The 13,841-nt window shown below is 43.5% G+C and overlaps 1 protein-coding gene across 2 annotated transcripts in view; it reads left to right on the top strand.

Moving 5' to 3' along the window:
- The window catches only part of PHACTR2 (phosphatase and actin regulator 2), a 153,418-nt gene that overhangs the window by 123,395 nt on the left and 16,182 nt on the right, over window positions 1-13,841 (top strand). For both annotated transcript variants that reach the window (XM_059832297.1, XM_059832304.1), the window contains 4 exons: window positions 4,356-4,905; window positions 6,473-6,672; window positions 8,903-9,059; window positions 11,238-11,293. In XM_059832297.1, coding sequence (XP_059688280.1) covers window positions 4,356-4,905; window positions 6,473-6,672; window positions 8,903-9,059; window positions 11,238-11,293 — 963 coding nt within the window. The remainder of the gene's footprint in view (window positions 1-4,355; window positions 4,906-6,472; window positions 6,673-8,902; window positions 9,060-11,237; window positions 11,294-13,841) is intronic.

Below are 13,841 nucleotides of genomic sequence, written 5' to 3'. Positions count from 1 at the left end.
TGTCCCTCCTGAAGAGCTTATAGCCCTCCATCGCAGCACTCCAGCCATGCGAGTCGTCCCACCATGTTTCTGTGATGGCGACCACATCATAGCTGGCCCGCCGCACGATGGCTTCCAGGTCCTCCTGCTTGCCGCCCATGCTGCGTGCATTGGAGTAGATGCACTTGAGCTGGGCTATCGGTCTTGTCCCCGGCAATGGCACGTCTCCCCTAGGCTCACCTCTGGGTAGCCTGGCTTCATCCCCTTCCCCCTTCGAGTCTAGTTTAAAGCCCTCCTGATGAGGTTTGCCAACTTACGGGCAAGGATTCTTTTCCCCCTTGGGGACAGCTGGACACCGTCTGCACTCAGCAGGCCCGGTGCCACGGAGACCACCCCATGGTCAAAGAATCCAAAATTCCTCTGGTGGCACCAGTCTCTGAGCCACGCGTTGACCATGTTTGCTTTCTTATTCCTTTCAGTGTTCCTCCCCGCCACTGAAGGGATTGCAGAAAACACCACCTGCGCACCCGATCCGTCAATCAGTCTCCCCAGCGCCTTAAAGTCCTTCTTCATCCCTTTCACGCTTCTTTGCTCTATCTCCTCGCTGCCAACCTGCAAAACTACCAGCGGGTAGTAATCGGTGGGCCGTACCAGACTGGGGAGTTTCCTCATGACCTCCCTCACCCGGGCCCCAGGGAGGCAGCAGACTTCCCTGTGGGTCGGGTCAGGCCGGCATATTGGGCCCTCCGTTCCCCTCAGGAGGGAATGACCTACAACAACCACCCTCCTTTTTGCCTTGGTAGAGGTGGTTGTGATGCGTGGGGCAGGCTGTCTCGCCCTAGGCAGCCCCGCAGATGGACTTTCGTCCACGTCCTCGTTAGCCTGGCCCTCAAGTTCCAAGGCTTTGCTGAAGTCCAGGTAGACAACATCAACAGCCTTCCCCTCATCCACTAGGCGGGTCACCTGGTCATAGAAGGAGATCAGGTTGGTCAAGCAGGACCTGCCCTTCATGAACCCGTGCTGGCTGGGCCTGATCCCTTGGTTATCCTGCACGTGTCCCGTGAGCGCCCTCAAGATGAGCCTCTCCATAACCTTCCCCCTCCACTGAGACAGCAGACCAAAGGACCTCGCAAGCACACTGTCCCTCAAATATTGGTGTGATGCCCCCAGGATTATCTCTGCTGAGCCTGGTTTTATCCCTTTCCCCTGTCAAATCTAGTTTAAAGGTCTTTCAGTGAGCCCTGCTGACTCCTGTGCAAAGATCCTTTTCCTGCTTTGAGACAGGTGTACCCTGTCTATTGCCAGCAGGCCTGGTGTCCTGTAGACTGACCCATGATCAAAAAACCCAAAATTCTGCTGGTGACACCAGGCTCATAGCCAGGTATTGATCTGCTGGCTCTTCCTGTTTCTTCCCTCATCATTCCCTGCAACTGGAAGGATAGAGGAGAACACTACTTGTGCTCCTGATCCCTTAACCAGTCATCCCAAGGCCCTGAAGTCTCCCTTGATTGCCTTTGGACTTCTTGTTGCAACTTCATCATTGCCTACATGAAAAATCAAATCTTTTCAAAGCCCTTCAGTCCCTCCAGTTTTCTCTCCAAGTATACCTCTTCATAGCTTGTACATTTTGGCACGTTTTGTATTTGAAGCACACAGAAGAGGACTGTTTGAAAACATTGCAAGACTGCTAGAGTTACAATAATAACTTTGCCATAAAATATCCATTAACTTGGTATTAACTGTTCCTACTACATCAGACAACCACAAGAATAATATTTTGAAAACCCAGAATTTGCTGCTTGTATTTCACATTCAGCTGGCAAAGTCAGTTCTTCACAGGTGAAGGAACCTTATAACAGCAGACCTTTCAGAAGTAAAACAACCCATCACATAAAGAAATGTTTGGACCAATGGTTGGTAACAAGCTCTCAGGTATCTCAGTCCTTAAATTAAAATACATTCAGATTCCGGATTTGCCTTTCAGTAGCCTTGCTGAAATTTTATGCAACGCTTGAGACCATGTGGGTATAAAATAAATCAATATATCCCTTATATAAAATAGTACATGTTCTATTGGTAATTTCTTGCAACATTAGGTACATTGTGTTCATTTGAAGTAGGGCAATACTTAATAAGTAGAGCTGATTGGGAGCAGTATTTTGTACAGGAGGTTTATCTGATCCCTGTGAAAGCGAACACATGATGCAGCGAGTGATCCAGTCCCATGAAGGAGAAGAGGAATATAGGTAAGAGCTCAGCCATGGCTCTCCTGAGGGCACCACAGGAGGTTTCCAAACTGAAATAGTGGAGTTGGGAGAAGGAGGAAATTAAATGTAAGCATGGACATGTGCCAAAATGGAAGTAACAGCCTTGAAATTTTTCATTTAAACAAAATTCAAATCTTCTACTGAAAAAGAGGCATGACAGAAAATTGTCAGCCAGCCCAGTCAAAAGCAACAATAGCAATAGCACTTTTGACCCACATGAAAGTCTAGGGGGGATTTTCCCTGGGAGAAATCTTTCAAGTTGCTGTATCTGATTGCAGGTCCAGAAAGGTTCTGAGAATAATGTAAGGGTTTTTTCAATGGAAACATCTTTTGACATTTTCCCAGCAGCAATTATAGTGTGGCTGTGTATTAGTATTATGCTGGTGTTCTTAAGTGTAAGCATGTAACTGGTTCTTTTGACCCCCAGCTTGTGTTTCAGTGCTTAGCTGGATCAGAACCAGAGCCCTTTCTTACTTCCATCCACTTACTCAGTAAGGTTTCTGCTAAATAATATGCAGGTTGGAGCCACCATCTATTTCCACTGCAATTACAAACTGCTGCCTATACCATTTCTTTGCTTCCTTTTGATTTGCTAGTAAGTTAAGTCAGTGATTTGTAGTTGATGCGGATGATTAGTGTAGTATCAGTAGATTCTGTACTGTGCCCTTTACACTTACCTCACAGCACAAAGAGGGACAGTGATTTACCTGAAGTCATGAGTTTCTGCAGATTTTTCCATATGTACTGAAAGCCTCACAGCACTCTAAATGTTTATAAACCATAACATTCAGCTACAGAAGGGAACAGTATAATGTGTGTCCTGAATTATTTTCCATCTTCTTTGAGACTGAGAACAGTCCACTGTGAAAGCTATTTTTATATTGTGAGCTTATTATGACCAGTATCTGTATTTTGGTTCTATCCTAATCTGCTGAGGTTTTGTTTTTATTTAAATGCTTATAAGTAAAGTAGGCCTTTCAGCAGATTTCTATTACAGCTTTCTGTTTCACTCGGTAAGCTTAGCCGCAAGGCTTCTGTGTAGCTTTATAATGCTTTCATTTGTTCTTTTGAGGTTAATGCATTTTTACCACAGCAGAAGTGTTTGAGTTGGATGCATTTTGATGAAAAGGACTGAATCACTAAGACGGTTGCCATTTTTATTGCTTTTAAACGAAAGTCAGAAGTCTGAAGCTCCCAGTCCAGATGATGGGTGTATAAACACAGCAATCAGAAATGTGACTGGATTGCACATGGGCATGCAGGCTAGCTGAAATCTCTTGCAAACTTGGGCATTGATACATATATTCTTCAATATAGTATCACAGGATTAAACAGCAACATCACTGGCCAGCTTGTACAGCTAGTGTCAGAACCTTGTGTCACTACATTTTCAAGGCTACCTGGGTTGGTCACTGGTAAGATGGAGACCTCCAGTATATACAGGAGGCCTTCAGTGCCTCCTGCCTTCTGGAGATCATTTGTGCAGAGTGAGATCAGTAGTTTCTGCCTCTGTTTCATGGACATGCCCAGCTGGACCTGAAAGTACATCTTGTTTTGCTGTCCTCTGCTGCTTGCTATTAACTAGGAGCACACCACTTGCAATAACATTGTGAAAGGTAATTAACTGATATCCATAATGGTCCTGTGGTGTTCCTTGAAAAGCAGAAGGAAAATCATGGTGTTCTCCTAGTGCTCAGACCAAAAATTCACATAATAGAAAAGGTCAGGCAGTTTTCTCTGTCTGGTAGCAATTTTTTTAAATAGGGCACTAAACACATTTGGAATAAGTAGTGGACTTTTTAGATGATGTCCAGGCAAATTGTAATGGGCCAATGCAGAATGCTAGAATAAAACTCTCACCCATTTGTGAGGTTGATCCCCTCCACTGTTCTTGGGCAAGTATTCACCGTTTCCGTTTTTCCCGCCTCAAAGGTGAAATTTGAATTGCAACATTTACTTGTCTCAAGCATATTTATGAAGGATTGTAGAAGTATCAAGGGTAATTTTTTCATTTTTTAAGTATCAGCACACGTCAATCCATGCAGAAAGAACAGTGCAAAAATCATACAGTTGCAAGATAGTAAAATGCTTTATCTTTTCTTATTTTAGCCAGTTCCTCTCATGCAAAAAAACCACCAGTCTCCAAGTCCTCTTCATCACCATCTCCTTCGTCCATATCATCTCATCCCAAAGCCTCTAAGGAGACTTCCAGCAAATCGGGCACATCAGGGACTCCCAGGGGCAAGAAAAAACCTGGGAAACAGTCAGCCCCACGAACAGCGCCGGATGGGGCTGCTTCTTCCCCCTCAGGTGCCACAGCCAACAGGTTGGAAGCGAAGGCAGAAAAACCCGAGCCTGAGCAACCTTCCATAGTAATTTCTGAAACGGAGGACACAGACCAACCGAGCAAGCTCGTTGTCCCCCCTCCTCCCAGCGCTGCCCCTCCTCCACCTCCACTTCCACCTCCTTTTCCTGCTGCAGCTGGTCAGCCCGCTGTCTCCTCAGATGCCCAAGATGTGTCAGACAGCTGCGTGGCAGGGCTAGCTGTCCCTGGATCAGATACTAAACCTGTTCTCCAGACTGATGATGGCACAGACGAGAGCCTGAGCAGTATGGCCCTAGACAGTGGTCCAGATGCTAGTGGAGAAGACACAAAAAGGTAAGACGGTATGGCTGTCATGGGTAAGTGGTAAGACCCACAGCCAAGGAAGCCACATTTCTTCTCGTAAGGGACACTGTAGGCATGTGGGGATCTCTTCTGTATCTTCTGCTGGCTGGTAACAGTTTGTGTCATTTTCTTCGAGGCCCAGGGCAGTGTTGCATCCCAGCACAATTTGCTCTTTGCCAATGTCTTTGAGCCATTCACCTGCAGTGCCTCACGCTTCACCAGAAGGTCATTGCTCATAACCTGCCTCCTACATCGTTGCGTGGCTTAATGTGACCACTGCAGTCAGCAGTTCAGCTAGTAGCTGATTAACACTTTTATTTCTCTCCCATAAAGGCAAACAAGAAATTATGCTGAATTACAAAGGAGTTTTACTTTTTTTGGTGGATATCATTAAATATCTCACTGCTAAAGCTCTCAATTCAATAGCTGAATTTACTTGCACACTAGAAAATGACAGTTTCGGGCTTCAGTTAGTAGGTGGTTGGGCTGTCACTGCCTAATAGCTTGTCTAAGTCTCAGATATTACAAAATCTAGTCAAGAGCGAGGTAATAATTACATTTTAAAAGCAAAATAGTTAGCAGCAAAAAAGAAACTGGCTAATTAATCTGTCTTTTCCCTGCCATGAGAACCAGCATCCTTCATAACAACCCAAGAGAGTTTAGTCTAGGTGCCAGTGGCCTGGAGACTTTCCTTTAAATTCTTGCTGGTATCTCAGTGCCAATATTACTTTCCTGTGCTGCTTCTCCCCTTGCTCTACCCTTCCGTTACATAAAGATTTTCCAAAGGCAGAGAGCATTCTGCTGCTGATTTCCATGTTCACCCATGATGGACATGAACATTTTGGACTCAACAGCAGTAAAACTGTATTTACAATAAACAGAGTTAGGCTTCCAGAAGAGGCAGCTTTGCACTCCCATCCGCTCTCTGACTTGCTCCTCTCACCCCCAACTTTATGAGCTGTTTTTATCTTCTTAGTAGCTTTTATGTACAGTTGATCCCATCCCACAATAAATAAAAAGGAATTAGGATTTTTCTTTATACAGGCTTTGCAGCACGTCATTCCATAGAATCATAGAATCGTAGAATCATAGAATCATTTAGGTTGGAAAAGACCTTTAAGATTATCATTCCAACTGTTAACCTAACACTGCCAAGTCCACCACTAAACCATGTCCCTAAGCCCCTCATCCACACATCTTTTAAGTACCTCCAGGGATGGTGACTCCACCACTTCGCTGGGCAGCCTGTTCCAGTGTCTGACAACCCTTTCAGTGAAGAAATTTTTCCTAATATCTAATCTAAACCTCCCCTGACACAACTTGAGGCCATTTCCTCTTGTCCTATTCCAGACTGTTTGCATCTTTTTTCCTAACATACATACATACAGATACGTATACACATATGCATGCTTTATATATGTTTTATATATGTATGGTTTTTAGAGAGAAGTTAGAGTAACAGAACTTTGTTTTCACACTTGCTTATTCAATCTGTCTCCCATTTGTGTTCTGTGCTGCTTGCATTAATGTGACGCCATGTCTGCTTCTGCATTAATAGCTTGGCTACCAAAGAAGACCAAGAAGCAGAGGCAGCTGACCAGGCACACTCTGAACCAGTGGAGGAGGCTTCTGACACTGCTGCCCCTCCTGAGAGTGAAAGTAGCAGAGAGAGCCACAGCAGCGACTCGGACTCTGACGGACCGATACTGTACACAGATGATGACGATGATGATGATGATGATAATGCAAGTGCTGAAAGTAAGCCCCTGACAAGAAGGGTGTACTGGGAATGGGTGGCCACCTTTGGGTATATCTAATATACATGTCTGGCCTTGGCTGGCTCAGAGAGCCTACTAAGCTCCTGTGATTGCATCCAGATTTCTAACTGGAGCTTACTGGTTGAGTGTAGTCCAAAGACATCTACACCCAGCAAGATTTTGTGCAGCTGCCTCCATTAAATTGTGGCCTTCAGGAGAGCAAAGACTTTGGGATGGAGCTGCTGGCAAGCGTATCAGTCCATGGGTAATTCTGTTCCAGGATCTGGTTCTCTGGCAGGCCATCCCGCTCAGAAGTTGCCGGCTACCTTTGGCACGTTGCGTTATATGAGCATGCTAGTAAGAAGTAAAGAGAGGAGGGTATGGCTGCATGGGATGGTTTTAGGTGATTTAATATTTTACCGCTACTGAGAAATGAGTGTCTCGCTTCTCCCAGACAATTGTGATCAGAAACCTGCTGGGGCCCATGCAATGGTGGGAGCAGATCAAGCATTGCACAGATGAGAGTGGAGGTGGGAGGAGCAGGTTCAGGTGAACATGAGCATGGAACAAGGTCTCCACGTTAGGGCATCAACAAGCCATTGACTTGGCTTGCCCATGTCATGAACCTCTACAGTTAAAGCACCAGTGCAGCTTTCAACTGAATTGCACTAGAAATCCCAGAGTTCCTTGTGGAAGTAACAGGCAGGGGTGGACAACAGAGAAGGACCATCAGTCAGCAGTTTCTCTGTCTGAAAGTCATTGGTTCCTCTTTGATCAGGGTGGTTTTAAGCATTGGAGCACCTTAGCAGACAGAGAAGATCACAGTGGATTACTTCTAAATTTACAGTTCTGAAATTTCATCTGGTGTCATGGCTATATCATGACCATATATCATTTGGCAGAAGTCCTTGCTGCTGCTGAAGGAGGTTGTGCTGCCCACCCTCTGCCTCATCCAAGCTCCCAGCTGTTCCTCTTTCCCTTAGGCCAGCACTTAAATTTGTTTTTCCAGTGGTGGCTGATTTTCAGTAGAATCAGTTCCCTGATCCAGCTCACCACATGGTTGCACTTTTGCTGGAGCAAAAGAGGTGGCAGCAGCAACCTGTCAGGGGTAGACGGGAGGGCAACCCTACCCCTACCAGCTGAAGGGTGGCCTTATGTCAGAATAAAATGACCGTCAAACCATGACTTGAGAGCCTTGCCTGCAGCCATTCAGGAGGAGGTGCCTCGGTGTGCTGAGTGAAGAGGGCCTGAACATGAAAGTGCTGTGTACTGAAGGGGGGTGAAGGAAAATGAACATTTTCTTTTCCTTGGACACTGGTGCAGCAGAAGGTGAAGTGCCAGCTAGCTCAAGAGGCTGAAGTCTTCTGCAGTTGTGCGTTTGGTTTGAATATGATCCAAAGTGGTAGCAACCAAAAATTCATGTATTCAGACAGCAGGACGGTGTTTTATGAGAAGTGAGCTGGGAGCCTGTGGTCTTACCAAACTGTCTAATGTCACGAAAACCGGCCAACCTAGGACGTATATAGCCCCCTCGGTCAGAATACCAAGGGACAAGGGAAGGACTAAAGGCCATGAAAAATACTCTTCCTTCCACAGCTGGCTGAAGCTAACGCTGGCAAAATTGCACAGCTTTTGTCCCTACTGTATTTGTTTTACGAATAAACAGATTGCTTCAGTGTCGGGGGGTTCCTGCCTGGGTTACTTTACAAGCACTCAGAGCACTTTTCTGAACTGCATTTTTTGTTTTAATTTACAGATTAGTTAAAGATGAAAAGCACTGTACAAGAACTAAGTGGCATTAGATTGAAAAAAAAATGGAAAGAATGAGAGAAAAGATGAGAGAACAAGACTAAACTATTTAAGGCTGAAGAAAAAGAGCAGCAGGTTGCTAAATATACTAAGTAGATAAATAAACCAACCTGTAATGTATCAGACTTCAAAGACACTTAAGTGTAGATTTGTCATTTTTATCCTATCACTTCACAGATGACAAGTGATGTTTGTAAATCTCCTTTATCAATTTGGCTGGTAGGTTTTTCATCCAAGCCTTTCAGCTTTTTATTGTTGTGAACTGAGCTAAAACTATTTTTCTTTTGATGTTAATTAAAATTCCTCTCCTGCATGTGGAAACAAGGCTGCTTTGGGGAGGTATTAAAAAGTTCTTGCTCAGAGTTTGTGTCTGTAACCTAAGCATGAATGAACTAAATCTACCCTTCTCCTCCTTTCCTCAGGCTCTTTGGCAAGTAAAATCCGTCGCAGGGATACTCTTGCTATCAAACTTGGCAACAGACCATCTAAGAAAGAATTAGAAGACAAAAACATCTTGCAGCGTACATCTGAAGAGGAGAGGCAGGAAATCAGACATCAGATTGGAACGAAGCTAGTGAGGTATCAGTGGCAGGGTAAATGTGGTTTCACTGGGCGGAGGTGGAGGAAGAGAATCAAGAACACTGGGTTCATGTTTTAAATGCAGCCCAATGTGTGGTGCAGGATCTTTGTGGTACAACTGCCTGGAAAACAGTGGTTTTATTTCTCAAAAAAATTTAAAATGTTAGTAATGCGTTTTTGTTCTGCAAGAAACAAATCTGAGAGCTCCTGGGTTTTTGGGTTGTTTGTTTTTTTTAAAAAAGAGGAAGAGAATAAGAGTGACTCCAGAATAATCAGTGCCATGATTCAAGCTTTTTCTCACATTGGTTGGCAGGGACTTGCACTTGTATATCCCCATCTTGGACGGAGTAGTAGTTCATGACACACAGAGCATGTCTGTGCGTGTTCATCCCTCCTGGCCCTCCCCATGCTCCTCCTGCTCTCTAACTCCTTCATTATTCATGTGCTGGTTCCAGCGAAAGAAATGGAGGGAGGCTGACACTGTAGGTCAGTGTTTAGTGTTTTACTGTGCTCACCTCTGAGACATGTATTTCTCATGCTGTTTAACTGCTATGGCATGTATGTTACTTTCTCTTGCTGGACGTGAGAACATTGCATAAAAAAGACTAATTTTCGCTTGCATTTTTACAAGCTTTTTGGAAAAAAATCCTCATAAATGTTAATTTTGGCTTTCATGGTCTCTGAGAATAGACCACAACAAGTCTGGATTTTTGCAGACCTGTCTTTGTTTCTCTTGTGCTCAGAAATGTTGTCCAGGCAGATTTGGAGGATGTCCTGTGTTTGTGGGAGATACCAGTTATTGGGTAGTCCAGCTGGTACTGCGCCAGTACAGAGTACGGCAGTCCTGCATCAGCACTTGGAAGATGAGCTGAGTTGCTCTGTGAATCGGGTGGCTGGCTAAGTCATTTATTTCATCCCCTAACCGTAAGAGTGGTACATCTATTGTGTAGAGCCCAAGGGTCATTTTTCTTCTGCTAATAAAGCAGCGTGGTTGTTACCACCGCTTTCCTTACCGAATCCCAGCTCTGGTGATCACATCCTGCTTGCTGGTGCTCCCTCTGGGGCTTGAACTGCAGAAGCCGCTCCAGCCCCATCCTGAGCTCCTCGCACAGGGACATCGCTGGTTCTGCTGGGAAGCTGGCATGCTCCCTGCACAGCTCTGCTTCGGTGGCAGGAGACAGCATCCACGTCTGTCAGGGCTGTGCTCGTGCCTGAAATCACAACCAAGTTTGAAGGCCAGTTCCTTAAAAATTCCTGCCGTGGTGGTCAGCACCCGGCAGCATCAAGGTTTGATGGGAAACCTGTTCCCATAGTTTGGTCAGGGTCAGGTCAGGTCCCAGCCCAGGATTTCCTACAGCGGGCGCTGGTCACTTGGGGTAAACCTGCTGGTCCTCCCCACCAAATCTGAAAGTCCAAGCATGGTTTGAATGAGATGGGTTTCATGCAGCCAAAGATAATCTGTAGTGAACTGTGTGTGGCTTGCTGGACAGAGAGGCATCTATCTTTAACACATCTGCAAAATTAATTTTACTGCTGAAATTTTTGTTGCTCCTTTTCTCAAGTGAACAAGTGAACCTGCTTAGTAAACACAGAGACAGTATCAACCACGTTCTCCACTATACAAACCAGAAAATTAATATCTCAGTTGGGGTTTTTTTATGGTAGCTGTTATATATAGGTAATGAAAAAAAATTAACTTTTAATTAAAACTCCCAAATGTATTGTACATACAAATCAGTGAGGAACGCACAGCTTATGTTGTGGTTTTTTTAAAAAAATAATGAATAGGATTTGCATTCAAAATATCTGAGAATAACCTTACGATTGCACAACTTATCATAATTATGGTGCTTGGGGACAAAAAAGGTTTATGAACTCTTTCATTAAATTGTACTTGTAAATGAGGAATTTAAATTTGCTGGTACAATTTCTGTAATACTATGTAAGTATCGGTTATTTATGTGTTCAAGTGGCAATAGTACCTCTTTTAAAACAAATGGCCACTGTGGTTACATGCACAATTATTATGACTGTGTCTGGAAATTACCTGCATTGTTGAATACCTCTGCTAGCAAAGAGTAGCATGGCCGTATGAGAAACACCTTTTCAGCTGTATTACAAATCATAATGTGTTATCTGAATCTGATTTTAAATCAGTCACTTACTTTGTTCTCACAGGAGACTTAGCCAGAGGCCTACAACTGAAGAGCTAGAGCAAAGAAATATCCTAAAGCGTAAGTATTTTATTTAGGTTTCAGCTAGTATTTACTTAGAAAGTGAGCATATGTTGAATTCATATGGAAACCTATCATTGTTGCTCCAGTGTTAGAGCTGTAACTGGAGAGAAATTATGTTCTAGAAAATAACATGTCATCACTAGATCTGTATAGTAACCTGTAACGGTAGCTGTGAAAATTGCATGTATTCAAGATGTTGAATTTTGCTTGTCTCAATCCCACTTCTTGAAGCTCGTCCCAAAGACCAGGAATGACTTAGATACCCCTTAGAAGTAGTTCTAGACTGGTTGAACTTCGGACTAATTTTTATGAGGAGGAGGGAATATCGGTAAGAGGCAGAGGTGGGATACAAGGGCAGAGGTTGGAAGGTGGAGTGGAAAGTGGAAAGGTGAAGCATTCAGGGGAAAGTGAATAGGTATATGCTAACTACTTCAGCATGCTGGCCTCCATATCCACTTCTGACATCTTCTGTAATGAAACTTGCATGAGACGTTCTCACTGAATGTCTTCCCATTGATTAAATCCTTCCTCAGTATCCCTCTTGAAGAATTTAAGTCTATAATTCAAATAGTCAGGGGCAGAGGAATGAAGTACATTGCAAGTTTACCCTCTATACCTATTCTCCCATTTACTGACATTGATTTTGTTCTTAGGCTGGCATTTTTGTCTTCCTTTGTGAATCTTTCCGTAATATGGATGTTACCCAAAGTCATACTGTAACAATTGTCATGCCCAGCTCCTCTAGCCCTGTGTTCATTCTGCAAGGGTAGCTAGTACTTGATCCTTAAGTAGAAGAAATAAATGAAGAAAATGCACATGGAAGCATTTCACACATAGCAACAAATCCAAAAACTCATCTATTCTTAAGGTATAAGAACTTTCCACACTTGATGTAACTGAAAGAGCAGGTATAATGCCGTTATTTCCAACAATCGTTCAGAAAAGTTGGAGTTCATCTGTGCAACCCTGGTGCACAGCATGCTAATGGAAGAAAAGAAAATGGGCTGTTTACCCAACAAAGTCCATGGACTGATCACTCTGTCACCTGCTCAGGCCAGCAAATCAAGGAGACATAGCAATTATTGGCTTTCAGGTAGAGACCCATGCTAATGAAATCCTACTGCTGTTGTTTAAGCTCTCAAAAGCCAAATAGTGCCATGTCTTATTGAAAAGGAAAGCTACAGTTCATGTGTTATGGTGCACAGGAGAGGGTTCAAGGGACTCCTGTCCAATATATGATGTGAACAGACCTTCTAAGACTATAATTTCTGAACCTATATATTGTATAGATAAATAAAGATAAAATTTGAAATATGAATGGGTTTTTATATGACAAACTGCTCATGCTGGACTATGTGAGAAAGATAATTCCAAAACACCTTTGGTGGGCCAGGATATGGCCACTGAGCTGGGAGTGCCAGCTGGGCTTCCTTACTGCCCTCTCTGTCTGGCTAACCTCTAGATAACTAATCTAGCCACAAAACTGTGATGTATTTAATATCCCTTTTGCCATTGTTTATTCCATTCACTGATTTTTGCAATAAGTAGCTCAAGACTGGAAAGCAGTTAATAGGTTTCTTCTCCCCTTTCAGCTTGTTTACTTTAAACTTTTGGCAGCATACCAGGCTTTGCACTCAATACCTCCAGCCCTCCTCCCCTGCTGCTGCCAGGTGGCTGTCTTAAAGAGGCAAGGGAGAGCAAGAAATGAAGGCTGGGAAGCAGCATTTTAAATCACAAAAAATCACAGAGTCATTGATGAGCATGTGGAGAGTCCAAAACTGCTTTTTTTGCTCATTTTTACCAAGATAGAAAATAATTCGAGCTGACAGTGATCTGTGAAAAGCAAAGTGAACCAAAGCAAGCCAGGGTTTCTGGTGACAGTGTGACCCAGAGCCCTTTCAGGGTGCAAGTTCTCTCTCAGCTCTAAGGCAGTCGTATTATTTATCAAAATTATCACATTCCCTTCCTGTGGATCATTCAAAAATGTTTACATCTCTTAAATGCCTTTGTTGTTGTAGGCAGCTTTTATGAATAAGTTGGGATTTCTTTCATAAAGCTTCCTTCCTCCTGCTTTTAAGCAGTGGATGGGGAGAAGGGGTTGTATTATTGTGTGTATGTAAACTGCAGCTAAGGGAAAGTATTGTTTTGAGTAACATTTATCAGACTTTGAGGTTACATTAAGTGGTAAAGGTCTAAATGTTTATTTCAGGATTAAGTTCAGCCCAAATCTTTTAAGAGGTTCAGAAAAAGTCCGTATTTTTTCTTTTTTTGCATTTCCAGTTAGTGAGGAAATCTGTCTTGCAAGAAGTTTTGTTTTGATAATACTTCCAGATAAACCAGTTACTGAAAATCCTGTGACTGAGTACGATCGCAAGACATGGCAGGCGGATTTCTATAAAAACAATTTGGATAAAGCTATCCAGACTTCTGAGTCTTCCCACACTAAAACAAAGTTACGATAACTCAAGAGTCCACTTGAAGGAATAGATAAAGCCCTGTGTTTTTAATAAAGACAGGTTTCTTGTGTACTGGCTTTGAGCCAGTA

This window comes from Gavia stellata, chromosome 2, assembly GCF_030936135.1.
Source record: "Gavia stellata isolate bGavSte3 chromosome 2, bGavSte3.hap2, whole genome shotgun sequence".
In the NCBI taxonomy this organism is placed as follows: Eukaryota; Metazoa; Chordata; class Aves; order Gaviiformes; family Gaviidae; genus Gavia; species Gavia stellata.
This window is presented reverse-complemented; position numbering and strand designations above follow the sequence as displayed.